The sequence below is a fragment of the Puma concolor genome, chromosome D4, assembly GCF_028749965.1.
Source record: "Puma concolor isolate L17-30 chromosome D4, mPumCon1.1.hap2, whole genome shotgun sequence".
Lineage (NCBI taxonomy): Eukaryota > Metazoa > Chordata > Mammalia > Carnivora > Felidae > Puma > Puma concolor.
Window position 1 is genome coordinate 38,719,265 of NC_141679.1, and position 24,489 is coordinate 38,743,753.

Sequence of the window (24,489 nt, forward strand, 5' to 3'; positions counted from 1 at the left end):
AGGCTATAACTAGTTGAGTCTAGCTACGTCTCCCTGAAGTAACATCAGGATATTATTTTAAAGGGGGTTAAGTATATTAATGATGGCTAAAGCTGTTTAAAAAAATTTGCTGGGGTGCCTGGGATGGCTCTGTCAGTTGAATGTCCGACTTAAGCATAGGTCATGATCTTGCGATTGACATGTTCGAGCCCCACGTCAAGCTCTGTGCTGACAGCTCAGAGCCTGAAGCCTGCTTTGGATTCAGGGAATCCCTCTCTCTGCCCCTCCCCGACTCATGCTCTGTCTCTCTCTGTCTCAAAAATAAATAAACATTAAAAAAATTAAAAGAAACCTTACTTCTAATGTAGGTAATTAGGAATTACTGGAAGTATTTCTTAGAAATCTGTATCCTTGTTCCTTTGAATGGAGCACCAGGCTATTTTTTTTTTCCTAAAAGGAAACATGAGATTCTCAAATCATCTATCATTTTAAGAAATTTTTACCATATTAACTTCATTAAAATGCTATAAGTATATAATTTAAAAAGGAAATCCTGCTTTAAGAACATTTTTTAAACGGACTCATTGAAAACTAAATGTGTTCAGTAATTAAGTTAGGAACAATTAATGTTATTGCATTGGAAAGGCATGTAACAAATTTCCTTTGTGCCTAATTAAAAAAAAAAAAGGAGAATAAACATAGACTTCAGAAAAACTTAAGTATGTCCTCAGATAGGGCGAACAAATCAAAACTCAGGAGGAAAAGCATATTTGTCACGAGAATTTTAAGAACAATAAGACTGGGTTTATGGGTGGAAATGAGAGATCAGAATAAGAATTTGGAGTCAAGACCTCTGGGCCTTTCTATGTCATATACTTGAAAAGCACATACTTGAAGCCGTTCACCCCCATTTTTGCTTCTGATTGAAAAAAAAATGCAAAGTAGCCTTGCTTCACATATACAAATGAACTCTGTTTTGAATTCTTGGCCCTATTCCACCTAAAACTGACTGTATCACTTTGGATTCAAGAGAATGAAATAGGAGTTACTTACAGTTTAGAAAATCGATCCATTCCAGAAAGAGCTGTGCATAAAGGTAGCTGGTGTCAGAAAAGCTCTAGTCCGTATCTAATGTCATCCACAGCCAAGTTATTTTTTCTTTGATATCCTTTTCTGTTGCAATTAGTAAAATTTTGCCCACACTAAAGAACAGGCCTAAGATTCTAATGAAACCCTTTGAAGGTGTTTGGAAGGCAGCTCAAAGTCAGCAACCGACAGCACAGCAGTGAGGGAAGTCCCATCAAGAGCTTCTGTTTCAGACAGTCCGGTGAACTTTTCTATGGAATCAACTGTCACCCGCCTTTCCAGACTTATCCTTGCTCAACATTCCAGGCATGATATCCAACAAATGACCTCTCCACATTCACCTCCCACTGTATTTGAGACCTTCAGCCCTTCTGATTGGCTTGCCACATCCGGAGCATGAAATGAACTTTTACATCTCTAGATCTTTCTTTCTTTTCCCCCATTGCAGGCTCAAATGATAATGTACAGTCATCATACGTACACTGTTAATGTGCTATTAATCAGATTTGGGGGCTAGAAGGAATTTTAAAGATAGCTTCCAATATTCTCATCCCACAGGAAGATGGAAACGGGAAGGTGAGGTGACTTGTTACAAGTCACAGGTTAGTTATTAACAGAACCAAGGTGTCGGTATCCTTGCCATTCCCACTAACGCTACACCATCAATGGGTAGTTGGGTCAGAGGGTATCATAGATGTAAATAAATAGCAAATCAGCCATCACCTCTGTTTTAAATTTTTTTGTATATCCTGCTGTAAATGTATCAGTGTAGATATAAACATGACAAATTACATACATCACATTCGAAGGAGAACAAACTCACATTTCCAGGTGAAATCATCTACATTAATTAGCATAAAAGTCTAGGAGAAAACTGTATTGGAAAAATGAACGTGGTATTTCAGGCAACATTTCAACATTAATTTCATTTAAAATGAATGAAATAGTTTTTCAGAGTGATATCCTGCAAAGGGACAGTTTACATCCTCTAGTTTCTAAAAGACTAAAGTTAGAAGCACATGCATTTAGTTACTAGTAATCTGCTGTGCCAGAGATATCATTAATCTAATTGTGGGAAATAAAATGTAAACAGCTCCGTAAGATCATGAGCACTGAATCATCACAATACTTGGTATATGCTGAATCAAAGAGAATCAGAGAGATAAATTCATTGGAAATTAAAGAGGAAATCCATTCCTTCCTCATGCAATTCACCTTGGTTCACACTCAAAAGACAAAACTCGTTTAGTCTAATTTGAAGAAGTAAAGTCAGGGTATGAGTGTTCTCTCATGCAATACAGGCAACTTTCCCCCTAATAAATGGGAGATAAGAAGTGATTAGGTAAAAGTAAAAAGGACTTGAAGACCTAAGGATGCATGCTTAACAGAAACTTTTGTCACAGGAAAGTCACATTAGTAAGTCCCTTTGCATTATCGGCATTATCTATACTGTTCCAGGCTGGTCTGCGTTTATGCCAGTTCTAATACGATTTCTCCCTATGGCTCTGTTATTTGATTCTTTCCAAGTACATTTTTCAGGAAAAAAGTCAAAAACATGACTCATACAAATATAAAACAAGCACAAGGCAAAGGTTTATTTAACTCTTTAATGAGGAGAGAACCATCAAATGGAAACAGTGGAGAAAGGAAGAAACAGAGGAGCGGAAAATAGTCCATGAGGAAAGGTGTGCTGAGTTAAATTCACCAGGAAGTGTCTTTTTTGTTTTAATAGCTGTAAGACTGGGACCCCAACAACCCACTGCCTAAATCCAGCTTGCCTGTTTCTGTAGAAGTTTTATTGGAACACAGGCATACCCGCTCACTTACAATGGCTGCTGTCCAGCAACCTTCGTGTAAGGGTTGCCCAGGGGCTCCCGCAGACTCCCAAGAATAGCTTTGGTATAAAAGACATCTTAAATTTTTTCCCTTGAATTTACGTTTGTATTTTAGGAAGGGCAAACTAAAAAGGTTAAAGTTTTATTAGAATAGATTAAGCTGTTTCATTAAAACATTATCATATGTGCCTAGAAACAATAAATGATTATTGTTTGGAGTAAGAAGAATACAATACAATTTTGATAAGTAAATTGCCCCCACCCCCACCCCCCCCAGCCCCGCCTGCCATCTTTTTTTGGATCAAGGGCATGGCAAAGTCAGGACAAAGCACAGAAATTTTTCAGGTTAGATATGGAATCTCTACTATCTGGACAGATTACACAGAAAAATAATTTTATTATTTCTTGGTAATGCTCCCATACTAATTTTTCATTCTAACAGAAGAAAATGAAAACAAGTTCTAGATTTGAATGAATCTATTTAGCAGTAATTTATTCACAAGCTCTTTTAAAAATGTATCTCCTAATAAGTCCATTCAAAACTGAGCAAAGTTTCCCAAATTTTTTACACATTTTACTACTTTTCAGAATCATTCTTTGTGAATGACACAATTCAAGGACAATAAAGGGGGTATTTTTTTGTTTGTTTACATCAGTTTTCTATATTGAGGTAAGTTCTATCCTTCACTACTTTCTTTCACATTCTGGAACAAATGATGTTGACAACAAAAATACTCCTCTCTTTGATAAAACCATATCTTAGGTACAGTTCTTTGTCATGATTATTCCTAGTCTGGTCTCAACCATACATATAGGCCAAAATTTTTAATGAAAGTTACTAGTCTTTCAGAGAAAAACTGGTGATCATTTCCTGTCCCTATGCTGGCAGACCAGCAAAGCTTACACAATTACATTATAAAATCTCCACAGCGAAAAACATACCTTTCACCTTTGTAGATGACAAAATTCATGTTCATTAAAATGACCCAAAAATATAGCCACGTTATTACTGTTAAAGTAAAAAGCAAAGATATCCATGATAACTGGTAAACTGTGTGTCACTATTCTGTCTTCTTTAGAAATCATACGGATCTCACGATTTTTATTAATTTGATTTAATGTTAGTCTAAGTTCTAAAATTAATAAATATCTTGCAGATTGTGTTCAAGCTGTCACAGAAGGATCATAATTACAGTTGGATTAAAAATATTGAGAATTTTAATTCAGTGTAGAAAGTATTGTATATTTTCTTAATCTTAAACAATATAGGGAAGAAACTTTAGCTTCTCTTATCAATAAACCAGTACAACAGATTTAGGAAGTTAACATTAACCTAGTCTCTCTCATTAGAAGATAATTGAAATCTTTAAAAATAAAATTAGGGGCGCCTGGGTGGCTCAGTCGGTTCAGCAGCCAACTTCAGGTCATGATCTCGTGGTTCGTGGGTTTGAGCCCTGCATCCGGCTCTCTGCTGATCGCTCAGAGCCTGGAGCCTGCTTCAGATTCTGTGTCTCCCTCTCTCTCTGCCTTTTCCCTGCTTACGCTTTGTCTCTGTCTCTCAACACATAAAATAAATATTAAAAAAATAAAATTAAATAAAATGAAATTACAGCTGACCTTGAACAACACAGGTTTGAGCTGCACAGGTCCACTTAACATGCGGATTTTGGGGGCACCTGGGTGGCTCAGTCAGTTAAGCCTCTGACTTCAGCTCAGGTCACAATGTCATCGTTTGTAGGTTTGAGCCCCACGTGGGCTATCTGTTGTCAGTGGAGAGCCCACTTCAGATCCTCTGTCCTCACCCCACCTGTACCAGTAGGACACTAAAACCATAATCTTTGAAATTTTTTTCAACTGGAGAGAATTCATTTTCATGTCCTCCAGCCCCTCTCCTGCTCATGTTGTCTCTGAAATTAAACATTTTTTTGATATGAGAATTTTGTACAGTGCCACACTATAAATATATTTTGTCTTCCTTATGATTTTCTTAATAACATTTTCTTTTCTCTACCTGATTTTATTGCAAGGTTACAGTATATGATACATATACAAAATATGTGTTGATTATCTATGTTATCAATAAGGCTTCTGCTTGATCGGAGGCCATGAGAAGTCAGAATTTATACGTGAATTTTCAACTGTGCAGCATTCTGCATCCCAAACCCCTGCACTGTTCAAGGGTCACATATATATGTTTATTCTCAATACTGACAAAAGCAAGGAAAAGATATTCAGTTATTTATAACCTAAAATTTCCAAACCAGTGGATGGCTAAAGATTCACTTGGATTCTGCCATAAACATGCTTCTGAGTTAGCATTATCCATGAGGAATGTTTTGATTTTTTATTTTTCTCTTTCCCTGAAAAAGGTCAGGACATTCAGTGTATTGGAGTTCAGTTTCTTCATTTCCCTGAAATTCTGGGAATATTTATTAGCCTCTATATTTAGAAAAATCTCCTTTTTCTTAAGGGACTTTATAACTTATCAATAGACTCTATAAATAGGAAAATATTTCATTTTCTTATCAATGAGCCATAAAAGGTTTTTCCCAGTTTAACGCACAGACTTCAACAGGACATGAAATTTCAATTCTGCCACCTCAGGCACTTTTTAGAAAACACAGAACACACGTTCTCAAAAGGTTATCTTTCTATTCAGTGGAAATGCAATACCTTCTACATGGATTTGAGCACACCAGTAGATGAATGGTATAGACCAGCTAACCATATTCTGTGTTGTCTCTCAGTCTCACCCAACAGAGAATAGATTCACATCTTCCTAATAGAGATCACTTAGTGATCCCACCATGATACCAGATTGCCAAATACCATCACCCCAAATGGGGAAGAATTAATAGATTATGTGACCTTGACTAACCTAGTGGTTCAGTACCCATGGGTCCCTGGAGTTGACTGTTTGCATACGTTTTATACATGAGGATTCAGTATGCAATTGTGGAAATGGACACAACTTAAACAATGAGTAAACAAAACATGTAACTATTGACCAAGAATCTGGAACAACAACAAAGGAAAAACAAACAAACAAACAAACAAACCAACAGAACAAAAGGTACCAAATCAGAAAAAGAAAACAGAGTCAGGAAAGATAAAGTTCTAATGGTCTTTGTGACTAACTCCAGAAGCCACTTCCTGGGCAACTTGGTTTACCTAGCTCTAGCACGTGAGCCACTGGGAATCTCAAGGGAAAGCTCCAAATCCATCAAAGTATAATTTTCATGATATTTTTAAACATTACTGTCATATAAACATGGAGCGCATGTTGAAGATTTATTGAGTTCATTTAATGAGAGAACCAGCAAGATGATATCAACTGGCTCAAAAGAAATATAGAAATGGTCTCTCTATTTTCTCAGAAAATATATGAAATAATTTTCTTCAGTTAGAGACAAAATTGTTCAATGTCCAGTAAGACAATAAAACTATAATCTTTGAACTTTTTTTCAACTGGAGACAATTCATTTTCATGTTCTCCAGACACGAATCTACAAATTAGCTAATAACTTTATAACTCTGGGCCAAAGTAGTAGTAAATAGCAGGTCACACAAAGATATACCCCCCTAGATAATTAAATAATGATTTGGCCATGAGTTAAAATATCTTTGAGGAGACATTAAAACCATTTATATATCTTCAAGTTTACGGACTCTTTCCTTGGCTATCTCCAGTCTACCAATAAATTCATCAACGTCATTTTTTACCTATATTACAGTTTTGTTGATTTACACCATTTTCCTTCTTCAAATTTTCATCTCTGTGCTTACATCACCCATCTGTTCTTGCATGTTGTCCACTGTTTTTCAGTAGATCCATTATCATATTAATCATGTTATTTTAAATCCCTAGTCTGGTAATCCCCAAATCTGTATAATATCTGAGTCAGGTCCTGATACTTTCTTTGTCTCTTCAGACTTTGGTTTTGCTTTTTAGCACACCTTGTAATTCTTTGTTGAAAGCTGGATATGATGTAAACGAACAGGAATAGATAGGCCTGAAGTGTGAGGTTTTGTATTTGTCTGATTAGGAGTAAGACTGTTTATTGTTTGCTGTAGAGTAGGTGTCAGAGATTAAAATTGCCTCTAGTGTCTTTGTTTTTGTCTATTCTGTTATCTTTGGGTTCTCCTGGAGACTCTGAACTAGAGTCTGAGGCCTGGGATACTTTTAGCCGAAATCCCCTGTTGGTACCCAGGAGCCTTGTTGACCTGGTGGTAGGTTGTAGGGAAGGAGAACCCTTGTGTAGTGAATGATTAGGTCTCAGAATTAGTGAGCCTGAATTGGATGTTTCCCTTCCCCCGTGTTGGGTAAGCTCTGGCAACAGCCCAGTAAGTTAGGCTCTGGTAAAATAGTTTCCCTTGAGGACAGACAATGTTAAGGAGAACAGAGGGCTCTGAGAATATTTCAGAATGATAACTTGTCCCCTCCCCCTGCCAGAAGCATAGGGGATAGTGAGAACCTGGTGGGGCTCCTGGAGATGACACTCATGAACATGTGGGGGTCTCCCTGAAATTGGGCCTCATGGAGTTTTTAACTCTCAATCTAGTCTACCCTGAACCTCCAGCAATTCTTCAGAGTTTAAAGTGTTTCTACTGATACCAGCTCTACCTGGAGACTTCTGCTTCTGGCCTTATGCTCTTAGAAAGCAATGCATTTCTGTATCTACTTGGTTATCTCCCAGGGGCAGTGGTTTGCCCTGTGACCTCAGTTCTCTGATGAATTTAAGAAGAGTTGTTGACTTCCAGTTAAACTCTGTTTTTTTTGTTGTTGTTGTTTTTTGGTTTTGTTTTTTGTTTTTTGTTTTTGTTTTTGTTTTTTTTTTTTTTGAGAGAGAGAGAGAGCATACATGCACAGAGGCACACATGCACAAGACAGGGAGGGGGCAGTTAGGGAGAGAGAGAGAGAGAGAGAGAGAGAGAGAGAGAGAATCCCAAGAAGGCTCCATGCTCAGTGAGCAGCCCTAGGGGGGACTCAATCCCACAACCCTAGGATCATGACCTGAGCCAAAATCAAGAGATGGAGGCTCAACCGACTGAGCCACCCAGGAGCCCCATCACTCCTGTCTTCACAATAAAAACAAAGCTGAGGTGGTTCAGTTGGTTGAGCATCCCACTCTTGATTTAGGCTCAGGTCATGACCCCAAGGCCTTGGGGTCATGACCTGCATTGGGCTTCCTGCTGAGCATGGAGCCTGCTTGGGATTCTCCCTCTGTCTCTATCTCTGTCTCTGTCTCTGTCTCTGTCTCTCTCTCTCTCTCTCTCTGCTCCTCCTTCCCTGCTTGCTCTCTTTCTCTCTCTCTCTCAAATTGAAAAAAAAAAAAATTAAAAAAGAAAGATAGGAATGATAATTGCCATGCACTTTACATGTCAGACTGGAATCCAATGAGAATAACAATCAGCTTTATTACTTATTTGTTGTAATAATGACATTAAATTTATTAGATAAATTACTATGTAAGGCCATAGCACATAGAAAGCATTCAATAAATGACAGATGTTTTTAGTAATATTCTTAAAGCTAATGAAACAAGACAAATGAGACAAAATACATCACTAGACATGATAGTCAATGCTTTATCAGCAAATGTTGCAATGTGGCAGGTGTTTGTCATTGGCCACTCTTCAGGGTGTGAGATCACTGCTCTAACTAATATCATCTGGAAAGTCCCACCCAAAGTTTCCCAAATGAAACGGTCAGTGTTTAGACATCATATACAAAACAAAATTGATCTTCAGCATCATGAAGTGAAACATTTCAAATATTACCAAATTATCAACATTGGGTAAACATGAATGATTGTAACAAAATGCCAGTGCCTCAGTTATGTTTCCTGTGCAAAAGGACCATTCTATAAAAGGCGCTTCATAAAGAAAATGGGTTAACGTGTGAAAAACAAATCTGGCTTATGGGAGGCACTAAATAAATGCAACTTTTATCCCTATCCTAATCTCATTCCCCCTTTTCTCTAGTGAGGCCAGACTGAAGGGGATTTAAATGGGGAATTATGAAAAGCAAGCTTATTTTGATAGATTCCTCAGTATTGAAAATTCAGTGATGTCAGCTTCATTAATCTTTACTATATTCTAAACTCTTAAAATTATATCTGAATGTTATTGTCTAAGTTTAGTTGATTATCTTATCATTGTATACCCTACTTTCTATGGCCCTTAAATTATATGGCACATAGGGGTTCTCACGTGGCTCGGTTAGTTAAGCATCCAGCTCTTGATTTCAACTTGAGTCATGTTCTCATGGTTTGTGAGTTCGAGTCCCACATCAGGCTCTGTGCTGACAGTGCAGAGCCTGCTTGGGATTTTCTCTCTCTCTCTCCCCTTCTCTCTCTCTGCCCCTCCCCATTCACATATCTCTCTCTCCCCATGAGTCAGGGAGGGACACAGAATCTGAAGCAGGCTCCAGGCTCCAAGCGGTCGGCACAGAGCCCAACACGGGGCTCAAACTCACGAACCACGAGATCATGACCTGAGCTGAAGTTGGATGCTTTACCAACTAAGCCACCCAGGTTCCCCTAGAGAATATATTTATAAGTGACCTTCATTGAAAGCATCCTGTGTCAGATACCAGAGGAATCATCTGTTGTTTCTCCTTTAGGGTAATAAATTACCATTTCTTATGGGGAAAATGGTGATCCTGTGGGAGATGCATATGGCCCCCTCTTGAAGAGCTTAACTTCCTTGAACATTTTCTGTCTCCATCAATAAAGATTTAACTACTCTATTTGTTAACTTTTATCCAAACTATACAACAGTGAATCAGCAGAGTAGCATTCCATGGGCACTGTGGTCCGGCATCCATCACCCAACATTATCCACAAGTAGAAAGATCTCTAGGCTCTTGCTACTCAACGTGTCTATATACCAAGAGCACTGGTTATTAGTTGTTCATGCTGAGTAACTAATACCTCCAAACTTAGCAATGTAAACAACAGACATGTTCTATGTCATGGCTTCTGTGAGTCAGAAGCCTGAGCACAGATTAACTGAGTGTCTCTGGCTCAGGGTCTGTTCACAAGCCTTCAGTCAACATGTTGGCTAGGGCTGCAGTCATCTCAAGGCTCAACTCAGGAGGCTCTGCTTCCAGCCTCACTCATATAGCCAGTAGCAGTTGGCGGGCCTAGGCCTTGCTAACTGCTGTCCAGTGATATCAGTTCCTTATCATGTAGATCTCACAATAGGACAGTTCATCGCCTGGCAGATGGTTCGCCTCAGAGCAAGCAACAGAGTATACCTGAGATGGAAACCGGTCTTTTTGTAACCTTTTCTCAGGAGAGACATCCCATCATTTTCACTATAATCTGTTCCTTAGAAACAAGGTAATAGGCCCAGTCCACACTCCAGGGCAGGGAACTAATGGGAGTGTGGATACCAGAAGGGGGTTACCGGGAGTCCTCTGAGAGGCCCCCAAGGATTTCCTGGCATCCGCCTGGGATGTGTTAGAAATGCATGATCGTGGAACTAGTGAACGGAATCTGAATTTTAACAAGACTCTCAGGTGACCCATATGCATGTAAAGGTTGAAAAGCACTCCTCTAGGGAGCAAGGCACATGCCCTTTATTCTGTCACAGAGGCTTGCTTCTCAGCTTAATGTTACTTACCAGTTGATGTTACTTTCCAAGGAGTGCAAAGTCAGTTTTCCTCACGACTCAGTTCTCCCCTGCCCACAAAAAGAAAAAAAAAAAGGGAAGGTTATGGAAGTACTACTGTGCTGAAGACAGATTAGAAAGAGAATCCGGGGGCGCCTGGGTGGCTCAGTCGGTAAACGTCCAACTTCAGCTCAGGTCATGATCTCACGGTTCGTGAGTTTGATCCCCGCATCAGGTTCTGTGCTGACAGCTCGGAGCCTGGAGCCTGCTTGGGATTCTGTGCCTCCCTCTCTCTCTGCTCCTCCCCCACTCACCTCTGTCACTCTCTCTCAAAAATAAATAAACATTAAAAGAAAGAGAATCGGGAGACTGGGGAAGAAGTGGGGCATGAGGATTATGTCGAACAGATTGAATACCAGCATCAAGAAGTCTAGGGGCGCCTGGGTGGCTCATTCTGTTGAGTGTCCGACTTTGGCTCTGGTCACGATCTCACAACACGTGGGTTGGAGCCCCACGTCAGGCTCTGTGCTGACGACAGCTCGGAGCCTGGAGCCTACTTCAGATCCTGTGTTTCCCTCTCTCTGACCCTCCCCCATGCATGCTCTGTCTCTCTCCGTCTCAAAAGTAAATAAACATTAAAAAAATTTTTTTTAAAAAGAAGTCTACAGTACTGTTTCCTCAAAACCTCTTAAGTGCATTGCTAAATAACTCTGCATTAAAAATGCTATTTGTAATGGTGGCCCATTACTAATTGATTCAGCTCAGTTCTACATGGTTCTTTTTATCAAGATAGGGAAGTGTGCAGCATATTTTGGAAATATATCCATTAAAATTATAATATAAAATACAAATGCTTACATTATTTTTAGATATCTCTAGTCCCTTTCCAAGTATATTTCATGTCTCAATAATGCTTAAATAATAATCTATATTCAATATTTGAAATCTTTCCATAGAAAACACTAATAACTTTGGGATAAATATTTAAATTTTCCTCAAATTATGTTTAGTGGAAAGGATAAAATTACATTAAATTTTTAATCCTGAATAGAAAAATAAAAGCCCTTAGGGGAGAAATGAAAGTCTCTAATTCTCTAATCTACTTATCATAAAATGCACTGGGTTAGGCAAAGCCTTTACTCTTCCCGTACCTTTAATTCAATAGCAAAAAAACAATATGAATCACTGAATTTTACTTTTTTTTAAATTTTTTAAATTTTATTTTATTTTTTAGAGACAGAGCACAAGGCGGGTGGGGGAGGGGCAGAGAGCGAGAGGGAGACACAGAATCCAAAACAGGCTCCAGGCTCTGAGCTGTTAGCACAGAGCCAGACATGGGGCTCGAACTCACAGAACATGAGATCGTGACCTGAGCCGAAGTCAAACGCTCAACCAATTGAGCCAGGCTGGCACCCCTGAATTTTACTTTTGAAACCAATGTTGCACTGTATGTTAACTAAAATTTAATTTAAAAGATAAAATAAAAATAAAATAAAATAAAATAAAAGTGGGCAGAGGAATATAGCCAGTTTTCCAAAGAAGATATACAGATGGTCAACAGGTATATGAAAAGGTGCTCAATACCACTAATCATCAGAGAAATACAAATCAAAAGCATAATGAGATATTACTTTACACCTGGTAAGATGGCTGTTATCAAAAAGAAAATAAATATTAAGTGTTGACAAAGATGTAGAGAAAAAGGAACCCTGTGCACTGTTGGTAGGAATGTAAATTGTTGAAGCCACTATGGAAAACAATATGGAGGTGTCTTAAAAAATTAAAAATTATGTCGCTTCTGGGTATATATCTGAAGGAGACAAAATCACTATCTCTAAAAGATGTCTGCACTCCTTATTTTCAGTACAGCATTAGTTACAATAGACAAGTCATGGAAGCAACCAGGTGCCCATCACTGGATGAATGGATAAAGAAAATGTGAGAAAATGTGATACACACATGCACACACACACACACACACACACACACACACACACACACACACAGGAATATTACTCAGCCATAAAGAGAAGGAAATTCTGCCATTCATGACAACGTGGATGGACTCAGGACATTACACTGAGTGAAACAGAGAAAGACAAAGAGTGTTTGATCTCACTTGTATGTAGAATCTAAACACACTGAACTCATAGAGTCAGAGAACAGCTTGGTGGTAGCCAGAGGTGGATGACAAACTTCCAGTTACAAGATAAATACGTTCTGGGGATGTCATGTACCGCATGGTGACCAAAGTTAACAATACTGCATCGTGTATCTGGAAGTTGCTAAGAGAATAGATCCTAAAAATTCTTAACAATACTGCATCGTGTATCTCCTGGAAGTTGCTAAGAGAATAGATCTTAAAAATTCTTAACAATACCGCATCGTGTATCTGGAAGTTGCTAAGAGAGTAGATCTTAAAAATTCTTATCATAAGAAAAAAAATTATTGTTAAGTATGCAAGGTGACGAAAGATAATTTATTGTGGTAGTTATTTCACAGTATGTACATACACCAAATCATCATTAGGTGTGCATACACCTAAAGCTGACACAATGTTATATGTCAGTTGTATCTCAAAAAACCTTAAATTATGCATTGAAGCCTACAAACTAAGATGCCATATGAAAAACAAAGGTTATAAATGTTCAAAACCATCACTTTTTAATGTTTCACTATTAATAATTTTCTTGAGGTTATTTAAAATATTTACTGTACCCACAGGGAGAAAATATTACCTAATGCTGGGCTACTGAGCACCTTTTCTCAGCTTCGTGTTTAGTGGCGTCACATTGGGAGCTTGCAATTAGCCATGGTTGGAGTATTGACAGCACACAAATTAGAAAACGCTATCAATCAGAACTTGATTTTTATTTTGTTGACTGTCTTTAAGACAGTGATGGAGACAATGTTAATATGGCAGATTAAATTTAGAAGTGTGTCATGTCCTTAATTATTACATTTTTGACAGCATATAAAGTTGGGAGATATTAAAAAACTCTTGTCCAAGTCACTAAAGATCACTAATAAACCTGTAAAGTTTTGACCTGACTAGTGCTGAACCACGTAACTAAGCTGAAGCAGCAACAGGCTTCCCTTTAATGAATATAATTTGTGCCAGGGTGAGAAATTGTTTAAAAGTGGATCGCATAGGGGCGTCTGGGCGGCTCAGTCAGCTAAGCATCCGACTCTTGATTTTGACTCATGTCATTATCTCACGGTTCATGAGTTCAAGCCCCACATCGGGCTCCACACTGACAGTGCAGAGCCTGCTTGGGATTCTCTCCCTTTCCCTCTTGCTGCCCTCTCCCTGCCTATAAACAAACAAACAAACAAACCAAGCTTTAAACAAGTAGATCACATAGATTAATGACAAAACGATTGAAAAAAGAGTGATTGGTGTCAACTCTTTGTTAAATTATGGTTGAACTGTAACGATAGGTTGCCGTACATGTAAGAATTCAGCAAAAAATGTACAGAAAGCATTTTCTGAGAATCAACTAGTTACACACACACAAAAATCTATACACAAGTATAATAAAAGGTAACGTACATTTTAGTATTATTTGTAAAGTGTGTGCTACACATCTGTTATATCAGCACGATTCTGGTGGCGCGTGAGTGTGGTTTTCCCAGGGAGTCAGTTGTTGGACATTTGCCACGCCACCCTGCCTGCTCTTCCTTCCCAGTGTGAGCGGGGCCACTCCGTATCACAGGAGCACATCGTCATAGCCTCATCTGCCACGTAAAAATGCCGTTTTAAGTTCTAACCGGGAAAAATGCACAGACAGAAAGAATATTTGTTACGACTTAGTGGGGACACTTCCGGGCTGGTCCTTGTTCTATTCACGTGCGGTTCTCTGCTACAGATATCTCAAGTCCGTGTTTTTCTTAACGCATTCCAAATGAATTTCTGCTCAGGTGATTTATATTCTCTCTCATTGCCCCAAAGGACGTTTTGCATATACATATTGAAAGCACTCAGGAGAAACAATATTCGCTGTATCAGAGTATGGAAAAGAAATTGACATCGCAGGCTCTAAGTGCTGATTGGATTCTAGCACTGGACAGAAGAGGACTGAAAAGCTCCCTGGTCTTATTTTGGTGACCAGAGGATTCGCCAGCAGGGAACTGTGTGGCACTCGTGAGCAGGCCTGGTGGCAGGAATTTATATTTGACATTCGGGAGAGTCACATGTGCCCCCTTTCAAATAAACCAGATGCAGCTTCCTAATTTATCAAAACATTAATCCGTTAGCTGTGCAGATGACAGTGGTTTTATGTACGTAATTTAGTCTCGGGGGAAATTACTCTTCTATAAGGTTTTGGGAAAAGAGAGAACTGTTTTAGTTATTGTTCAGTTTCACAGAAAAACACCACAAATGGAGGAAGACAAAGCTGATATAAAAATGGAATCCTCTGTTGCCCAATTAGAAAGAAATTTTGTTGTAAATTTCAAACTGCGTGAGAAGGCAGAGGGAATTTCTGGCAAATAGCACTTGTAAAAGGCCGCAGGCTTTTCTCCTGAAGCATTTGAAACCAAAAGCTGTGGATGGAAATGTTGTACAGTGCCTTCTCGGACTGCAAAGAGACAATAATATCCTTATGGATCCTCTGAGAATACAGTTAGAAAAGTGGTTTATAAATACAGCTATTAATAAAACCGCCAGAAATTTTAAGGATGGGTAGGCAGAAAATCTTCTGTGATCATCAAATTGAGGATGTGGTGAATTTGGAGAGGGAGCAAATTTGGACTCGATTAGATTAGGCAAGGGAACACACAAATAAACTGGGATAAACTGGGAAAACAATATTCCAAACATTGTTATAGCAGCCTTTTACTAAGGTAGAAAAAGATGCCTTTAACTTTTTTTTTTTTTTTGTATATTTGGAAATAAATACAGCTAGAAAAAAAAGGCCTTCTACCAATTTCAAATTTGAAAAATACGTTCCTCTGAATTAGGAACTAGGATTAGAACATCACATTAAAAGGCAAATCTGATCTGTTTTCCTTTCTTCGTGTATGTGATTATGGACTTACAAAGTCATCTTTCTCCCTTCTAATTCATAACTGCAGCTTGCTGGACATTTGGGATTTAGGTCATGGATAGTGCAGATTTTACGTTAGAAGGTACATACCTAGGAGATGGCCTGCTTTTATCTGACTAGTCGATCCTTGTAAACAAAAGGGCTGGAGTGCTGTCCACGCCTCCAGTATGACAAGGCAGAGCCAACACTGCCCGTATTTGGAAGACACATTCCACAGCCCATGTACACATTTATGAACATAAATAGGCATATGGAAGATGATATGTATGTTTATCCTGGGGCAGAACACAAACAAGAAGCCAAACAGAAAGAGCTAAAATTACTGTCCTCTCCCAGTTTCTGATAAGGAGATTAAAATTCACGGAGAGCTCAAACTGCTGGCTCGGGCCAGGAGTTCTTACTAGCTAAAACTTTGGCTGGAGCTGTTGACTAGCAAAACTGATGGCTCCTTCTCCTCCAGAGCCCACGTACTTTTCTCCTAGCAGAAACAACCTAGTAATCAAATGGCCACAGGAATGACCAAAGGATCCGGGATGTCAAAATGGAGGGAAATCCTGACATGATCCGATCTGCAGATCCTTTGGATCAAATAACATCATCATAAAAAAAACAAAAAACAAAAAACAAAAAAAAAACCCTTAATGTGAAAAGCAGACAAGTGCTAGGTGATTCCTGAGTTGAGTTAAATTTTCAACCCCAGCAGAAATGACCTTTGTTCACAAACTGCTTTATCACCTCCACCGAGGCAGGTGACTCACTGGAGCTGAGAATACAGCCTCATCATTGTTCCTCGGCAGAGGCCGAGGTCCCGTGTGCCCAACCACTTTGCCCAAAGCTCACACAGGTTGACAGTGACAGTGACTGGAACCCTGTGCCGCGTTCCTCACATAGCAGCACAAAAGAAGTTGACTTGTTTAGCAACTCCCTGGTTCACTGCAAATTTGACCACATTCCTGCCTTCATGGATTCATTATGCTAATTCATAACCTTTGTAGTCTTTCAGTGTTAGAATGATGGCCTAGAAGAAAACACAGATCTGGAAAAGCTTATTATTAAGAATATTTCGCTGTTGGGGCTCCTGGGTGGCTCAGTCGGTTAAGAGCCCGACACTTGGTTTTAGCTCAGGTCCTGATCTCAAGTTCGTGAGTTTGAGCCCTAAGTTGGGCTCTGTGCTAACAGCGCACAGCCTTCTTGGGATTCTGTCTCCCTCTCTCAGCCCCTCTCCTGCTCAGGCATGCTCTCTCTCTGTCTCTCTGTCTCTCTCTCTCTCTCTCAAAATAAATATATATATATATTTTAAAAAGACTATTTGGGGTGCTTGGGTGGCTCAGTCAGTTAAGTGACGGACTTTAGCTCAGGTCATGATCTCATGGTTTGTGAGTTCAAGCCGTGCATCAGGCTCTGCGCTGACAGCTCGGAGCCTGGAGCCTGCTTTAAATTCTGTGTCTCCCTCTCTCTCCCTGCCCCTCCCCCACTCGTGCTCTCTCTCTCTCTCTCTCTCTCTCTCTCTCTCTCTCTCTCTCAAAAATAAATAAATGTTAAAAAAAAGTAAAGGCAATTTCCTCTTTCCGGATCTCTCATTTCAAGTTCTGCTGTACACCCAGCTCACTACTTGTCCAAAAATGATATGAAATTTCAGCATTCACCCCATGTAGAGACCTGCTATGTTACAATCCTGAAGCGTGAGAGACTTCGGTTAAGCCTGAAGGTGAATTACATTGCGATAACTACAAGAACCTAAGTGGGGGAAGGGGGAGGAAGAAAAGAGGGAGTGACATTCAGATCTCTTTGAATCATCAGTACAAACCTTTTTCTTTCTCTTTTTCTTTCTTTCTTTCTTCCTTCCTTTCTTTCTTTCTTTTCTTTCTTTTTCTTTTTCCTTTTCTTTTTCCTTTCTTTTTCTTTTTTCTTTTTCTTTCTTCCTTTCTTTTTCTTTCTTTCTTTCCTTTCTTTTTCTTTTTCCTTTTCCTTTCTTTTTCTTTTTTCTTTCTTTCTTTCTTTCTTTCTTTCTTTCTTTCTTTCTTTCTTTCTTTTTCTCTCTTTCTTTTTCTTTTTCCTTTCTTTTTCTTTTTCTTTTTCTTTTTTTTTTCTTTTTCTTTTTGTAAATGCCCTATTTGTTCCCTTTGTTTAACTCATTTCATCAAGTGTTTACAGAATACCTGTGCGTGTGCTGTGCTAGTACCGGTTATCACATCAGAACAAACAGAATGGTGTTTGGAATGTGAGTCACACCTTGAAGTCCACGTCCTTTCAGAGACACTATCTCAGAATCTGTACATTTAAGCTAGGAATGCCAGTTTCCTTGTGCCAGGTACTCAGTGTTTGCATCCTGTGAATGAATCCAGATGGGATTGCACGCTGAGAATGCTTCAGTACGGAAATGCTCTTTCCAGAAGCTGCCTCTCTCCTCCCTCTCAGGTCCCATATCACTGACCCACCGCAAAACCCAAGGGAGGCGTGTTCTTGACAGATGGTCCAATCTGAGGCAATAATTCCGCCCTTGAATAAATACCAATCAGGCACCTGCTACGTGCCCAGCACTCTTGCAGGTCTTGGGCACAGAGTGGTGACCAGAATGGACCAAATTCCCTGCACTCTGTGGTGCTTACATGCTCATGGGGAAAACAGAACATAAATATAATAAGCAGGATGATTTCAACTAGCTGTAAATATTGTGAAGGGAACCCAAAAGCCATAGAAGAGTAGTGTTGAACTCAGCATGGAGATTGGATGCCATGATAGATCAGGAAAGTGTTCTCCAAGAAAGGGAATGTAAACCCAGACCGTGACCAGGGCCTCCCAACTCTCTATATCCTTAAAGTTACTGGACCTTATAAGGTCTCAGGTGAAAGAACTGGACGTTCCCTACCAATGGGCCAGGCTACTGTCTCCTTGATAGATGGCCAGACGTTCTAAAGACGGACATGAGAAACAGGGAGGAAAGGCGGGGTAGCTACCGGAGACAGAAGCATCATTGTGATTTAGTTCCGCGACAGATTGCTCAGACTTTCAAGGTTCATTGGCGATAGCAAAACCACACCTCAGTTCCACGAGAAAGCGGTAGGAAGCAGCCTAGAGCTCCAGGTAATGGACAGGCAGCCATGTGAACCGGCCGGCCCGGCACTCCTACAGCAGACAGCTGTTTACTCTCTCCCCAGGAGGACAGAGGTGGAAGTTAAATCTGTAATCACTATCAGCCAGATCAACGCGTTCTAACTGACTTGCTTTCGTCATGTTTCCCCCAGCCGTGGTTCAATGGCCTGTGAATGTTTACCTTCAGTAGAAAAAGATTTAAAAAGAAAATGGTCAAAGGAAGCTTTTGTGACTTCACAGTCTACTCCTCTCTGATCTGCGTTGCTCAATGAAATTGAAAAATTTGTATCTGATGCAGTCACTGTGTGACTCAGACCAAAACTGCTGGGAAAAAATTGTCCTGAGTATGCTAAAACCCCAGAGTGACACATTTGTTGGGAATGTGCATTATTACCGCCTTAAGAGCCGAACTTTCACACATCTAAAATTATGCCTATTTCTTTTTTTCTTTTTGAAGTTTATTTATTTATTTGGGGGGGGGGTGGGGGAGGGACAAAGGAAGAGGAAGAGAGGGAATCCCAGCCAGGCTCCGCATGCTATCAGCACAAGAGCTCGACTCGGGTCTCGATCCCATGAACCTTGAGATCAGGACCTGAGCCAAAATCAAGAGTCGGGTGCATAACTGACTGCGTCACCCAGGGGCCTACTTCTAAAAACATTATGCCTATTTCTAAAAAAAAAAAAAAATCAGTGCTCAGGTCAGACGTTAAGATATGGAAAAATTGTAAGACATTTCTTACATGGGCCAGCAGAGGAGGCTGGACTCAGCTTTAGTGCTTGATAGAAGAAGAGGACTTCAGGAATGGGGAGGATTTAAAGAGGAAGAGAAGAAGTAGTTCAAGGGAGGGGACTAACAGAGAACACACCCGCAGCTGGAAAAACCAGAACATTTTCACGCGACAGGGCGGGGCTGCGAACAAATGCAGCTGTGGCTCATTTGGAGAGCTGACAGGAAACGGTCCCATTTATGTCGCACCATGCCTACAGCGGGCACAGCGTGTTTCATCAGCTACAGATGCCTAACAGAAGAATTTTGTAAGACTTTGGCTCATATGGGGTTTCTAGGCTCTTCAGCGGACCTAGACAATTTGTTGCTTGACAAATATCTGTTGTATCACGTGTAACCTGAACAGTATCTTGATGGCCCATGGGGTGTGCGGGTGATTATGAGCATGAAGACTGCCAGAAAGCCTCCTTCCTCAGCACAACACCGCTGCAAGGTCACTGAGCCAGCAGTGTCACTGAGACACTAAGACAGACAGGAAAGCCTCTCAAAACATACTCAGTTACCATTCTGTTCATGGACACCTCAGAGATGAATGATTGTCACTGTTACCTTCTACACAGTTGGTTTTGGTCTTTTCTCAGAGAAGATAAGGAAGTTACCCTGGTTACTATATGTAATATCCTCACAAAATGAAGGGTTTAAAATCGTACTTTATGCTTTTTTGGTATTTATACATACATAACTGGTAACCTCACATCTTCGAAGTCATTGATAGACATTCCATCTCTCCTAATGTTTGTTCACTACAATCACTCAATCCAAAGTTCACCTTCGGTTATGGATTAACTCCTAACCAGGAAGTACTTTTATAATATGAATGCATACATTTGAAGACAATAGGCTCCTTTCTCCCTTAAGGCTTGAGTCACTCATGACTGAATGCCTTTAATAATTCTAGAAACCCGCAAGTCTGAATTAGCCTTGTATCTTAAAGAAAGAATCAGCGGGGCGCCTGGGTGGCTCAGTCGGTTGAGTGTCCGACTTCGGCTCAGGTCATGATCTCGCAGTCTGTGAGTTCGAGCCCCACATCGGGCTCTGTGCTGACAGCTCAGAGCCTGGAGCCTGCTTCGGATTCTGTGTCTCCCCCTCTCTCTGCCCCTCCCCTGCTCATGCTTTGTCTCTCTCTCTCTCTGTCAAAAATAAATAAACATTAAAAGAAATTAAAAAAAAGAAAGAATTAGCAAAGCCCAGCCTTTTAGATTAATGACCCCAAAAATAAACATTAAAAAAAGTTAAAAAAAAAAAAAAAAGGAAGAATTAGCAAGGCCCACCCTTTTGGATGAATGACCCCAAATGGAAACAAACAAACAAACAAACAAAACAAAACAAAACCAGAAATTCCATTTCAAACCATAATGAATGTGACCAGGACCTCTGGTGGCCAAATGTATTCCTGGCTCCTAGTCTAGGCACTGGAATCTTTATGGGAGCTATGTCTCTTCACTTCCAACTAGAATAGGGACAATCATGAGAGTTCATGCATTCCTACCTCTTTCCATATTCTACAGGACCACCACACTTTTGATATTAGTGAATGTCCCCCATTTAACTGTAGGACCTATAAAGAAATTCTACTTTGTGCTGTGAGACAGATTTCTTTGAAGTCGTTTAGGACTACACACCTAGAAGGCACCTAGGGAAGTTCTAGAACTTTCTCAGATTTTCATATACCAATTTGGAGTGGGACTTCCCCTGACCTGTCCGAGGCAAGTAACCAGGTCTATAGAAGACATCTGTATGCTTCATCTTGTAAAGTGGAACAGTATTGGTTGGCATCCTTTTGATTCAAGGAATAGTAAAGCAATTTGTTCTTAAAAATAAAAGCATTATTTAGTACTATATATTTGTCAACATAGCTATAAAGAGTGCAGACCTTTTCTGTACTCTTAACTCTTTTCTGTAGATTTCAGCTTCTTCATCTGTATAATGGGGATAAAAATAATAATCTATGGTAACGGGTTGCTATTAATGAAGGTTGGACCTTGCATAATGATGTCTGGTACATTATCATGCAAAAATCAGGAGCTGCTACAATGGTAGTGATTCCTTAATTTCTATACATTTCTCTTCTCCCCACCTCACAGGATCTACATATATATATATATATATATATATATATATATATATATCTCCCCAGGTAAATATGGATAAGTGATTAGTCTGGCCAGAGAGAGGATGTGTTTCTGAGCAGAAAACCTGACATTCAAAATGGTATTCCCAGGCAACTTGGTTAGGGTCAGGGATGCAGTGGGAGTTTTACAGTCCCCTTTGGACCCGATGCATCTGGCAGGAAGTGAGTTGTTTATGACTTCTGCCATCGGTCGGGAGATTTCCAAAGATCCTGAGATGGAATGAATTTGTATTCTGTTCTGTGCATTGCAAGTTATAGACTGCAGAAGACAGGATTCAAATGAATTTTGAGTCTTTCAAAAATGTAGATGGGGCACCTGGGTGGCTCAGTCGGTTGAGTGTCCGGCTTCGGCTCGGGTCCTGATCTCACGGTTCGTGGGTTCAGGCCCCACGTCGGGCTCTGTGCTGACAGCTCAGAGGCTGGAGCCTGTTTCGGAATCTGTGTCTCCCCCTCCCTCTGCCCCTCCTATGCTCATGCTCTGTCTCTCTCTGTCTCTCAATAATAAATACACGTTTTAAAAACAGGTAGAATAACTGGCGTGTCTTTCGTCTCCCCCCTCTTCCCCGTAGGTTAACCTCAGAGCCACAGATGTGAGGCTCATGCGCCAGTTGCTTGTTATCAACGAGAGCATTGAGTCCATCAAGTGGATGATTGAAGAGAAGGCCACCATTACCAGCCGAGGAAGCAGTCTCAGTGGCAGCCTGTGCAGTTTATTGGAGAGTCAGAGCACCTCCTTACGTGGCAGCTACAATAGCCTGCATGATGGCAGTGATGGGCTGGATGGCATCTCCGTGGGGAGCTTTCTGGACACTCTGGCAGATGATGTCCCAGGCCATCAGACCCCATCAGACTTGGACCAATTCAGTGACAGCTCCATAATAGAGGACTCACAAGCACTGCACAAGCACCCCAAACTGGATTCTGAATACTACTGCTTTGGCTAATGACCCAGTTTTTTGCATGGGATTGGTGTGCAATTAACTTGTATTTATCCTTCTTCTCCGCTGCTATCTTTTTGGTGTGATTTTTTTTTTATATATATATATGACAACCTTTTTAAAAGAAGCTTATTTTGAAACTGCTTGATGATAATTCTGTTGCTCCTAATATTTCTCATCTGGACTGATTGATCTTTCTCTCGTACATCTCTATTTTTATTTATTACAATGATTTTTCTCCCTTCTTTACAGTGGCACAAGTAAAGTAGGGGGAAAAAGAATAAGCAATAATTATGTTTTTGCTTTTGTTTTCAGAGCAAGGGGTCAGGGATTACCAAAAAATAAATCTTTGCTAAATTTTACAATAAACCAAAGTCTGACAACAGTTTATTTTGTTCTTTGTATGCTTAAACAATTCAAAGTTTCATTTTCCAGAACATACTGAAGTTTATTAGGATTTGTATCGTAGGTTGGACAAAAGAGTTGCAACAAACGTAGGCATTATTTGTAGGCAAAAACTTCCTAGTATAAAATAAACAATACAGCTAGTCACATACTTCCACGTGGCAATTATTCGGAAGCCACAACTCTGTGAAATCTGCTCACTTCAACTTTGAGTTCATACTTTGGATCGTACTTTTGTCTTTAGTGACTCTAACTCAAACTATATAAGCTTAGTTGTGTGATAATATATATGATTCTCCCAGATTTCAAAGCATAATTGAGGTTAGATACATGAAGGTGATTAGAGAGGTTCTAACTTGTATTTTGAGATTTTGTTGACATTTGTTTATAGGTGTTTTGTGATTCTGATATGATATACAAACACATAAATCACATATATGGATGGATGGATGGATGGATGGATGGATGAAGTGGGAATTAGAATCACCATTTGTGAAGTCTAATATATCTGTCATCCTGGAGTAAAAAATCTCTTAATTTTCTGAAATGACATCCAAAAATATAACTCATGTAGTAAACAAACATTTCATTTTGGTGTGTTATGAATCTTCCACATTCTTTTACCTTAATGATTCCTCATGAGTGAATTATTGAGATTTCAAACTGTTCTTTGTAAATATGTTTCTGTACTAAACACCTTACAGTATGAATCAAAAAGGCTTCCTATTTATAATTGAAAAATGTCCATACTTGAGAAATGGTTTCCCCAAATTTCCTTTGTTGATATATAACTATTACACTCTTGTCAAATGTATTGTTTGCTTCCAGAACATATGTTATTCCATTTCCAATTAAAATCTATAGGGTCTATATTTTACACCAGTCTTTTTTTCATAAATTACTTGATATAATCCACATCGCAACAATCTCATGATGTGAAAATTGTCTCTTTCCTATATTTGAGGAAACTGAGGCACATGGAAGGTAGGTAACTGGATCAAATCACCAGTAAGTGTCAAGACTCGGATTTGAACTTGAGTCTCTCTCAGCCATAACAATAACAATGGCCCCTTTGATACCTATTGAAGTTAAATAATAAAGTGTAGATAAAAAAGCAAATATAAGCCCATTACCAAAAAAAAAAAAAAAAAAAAAAAAACCAATATTTTCTTTCCAATCCGTGAGAACCCACATTTCCCAATACCAAGCTTTCTAAGCCCTTTCCTGAATTCACATGTCCGGAGTCAGTTTTGTTCCTACAGGTGAATTGGGGATTTGACATGCCAACCGTTACTAATGTATTTTCCCCTTCCTGCTTATTTTTACTTTGAACTTAGCAAAGGTTGGCTGATTGCCTATTCTGTTCAGTTTTAACCTAGAATTAAACCAAGCCGTTTTCAGCACAGATTATTTACCCAATTAAAATCTGAGAATGTTCATTATGACCTACCAGAGAAACATCCTTAGAACCAAGACTGATGCGTTCAAGCAGAGGGTAATGAAATATGTAACCAGATGTCTAGCACTGCAAGAACATCATAAGAGGGAAGGAAGCAGACAGCAAGGGTAT

General features: G+C 39.6%; 1 protein-coding gene across 1 annotated transcript in view; it reads left to right on the forward strand.

The window, feature by feature from the left end:
• LURAP1L (leucine rich adaptor protein 1 like) overlaps window positions 1-23,796 on the forward strand; it is a 54,118-nt gene extending 30,322 nt beyond the window's left edge. Inside the window, exon 3 of the mRNA XM_025914866.2 lies at window positions 22,146-23,796. Coding sequence (XP_025770651.1) covers window positions 22,146-22,520 — 375 coding nt within the window. The 3' untranslated portion in view covers window positions 22,521-23,796. The remainder of the gene's footprint in view (window positions 1-22,145) is intronic.
• The last annotated feature ends 693 nt before the right edge of the window (window positions 23,797-24,489 follow it).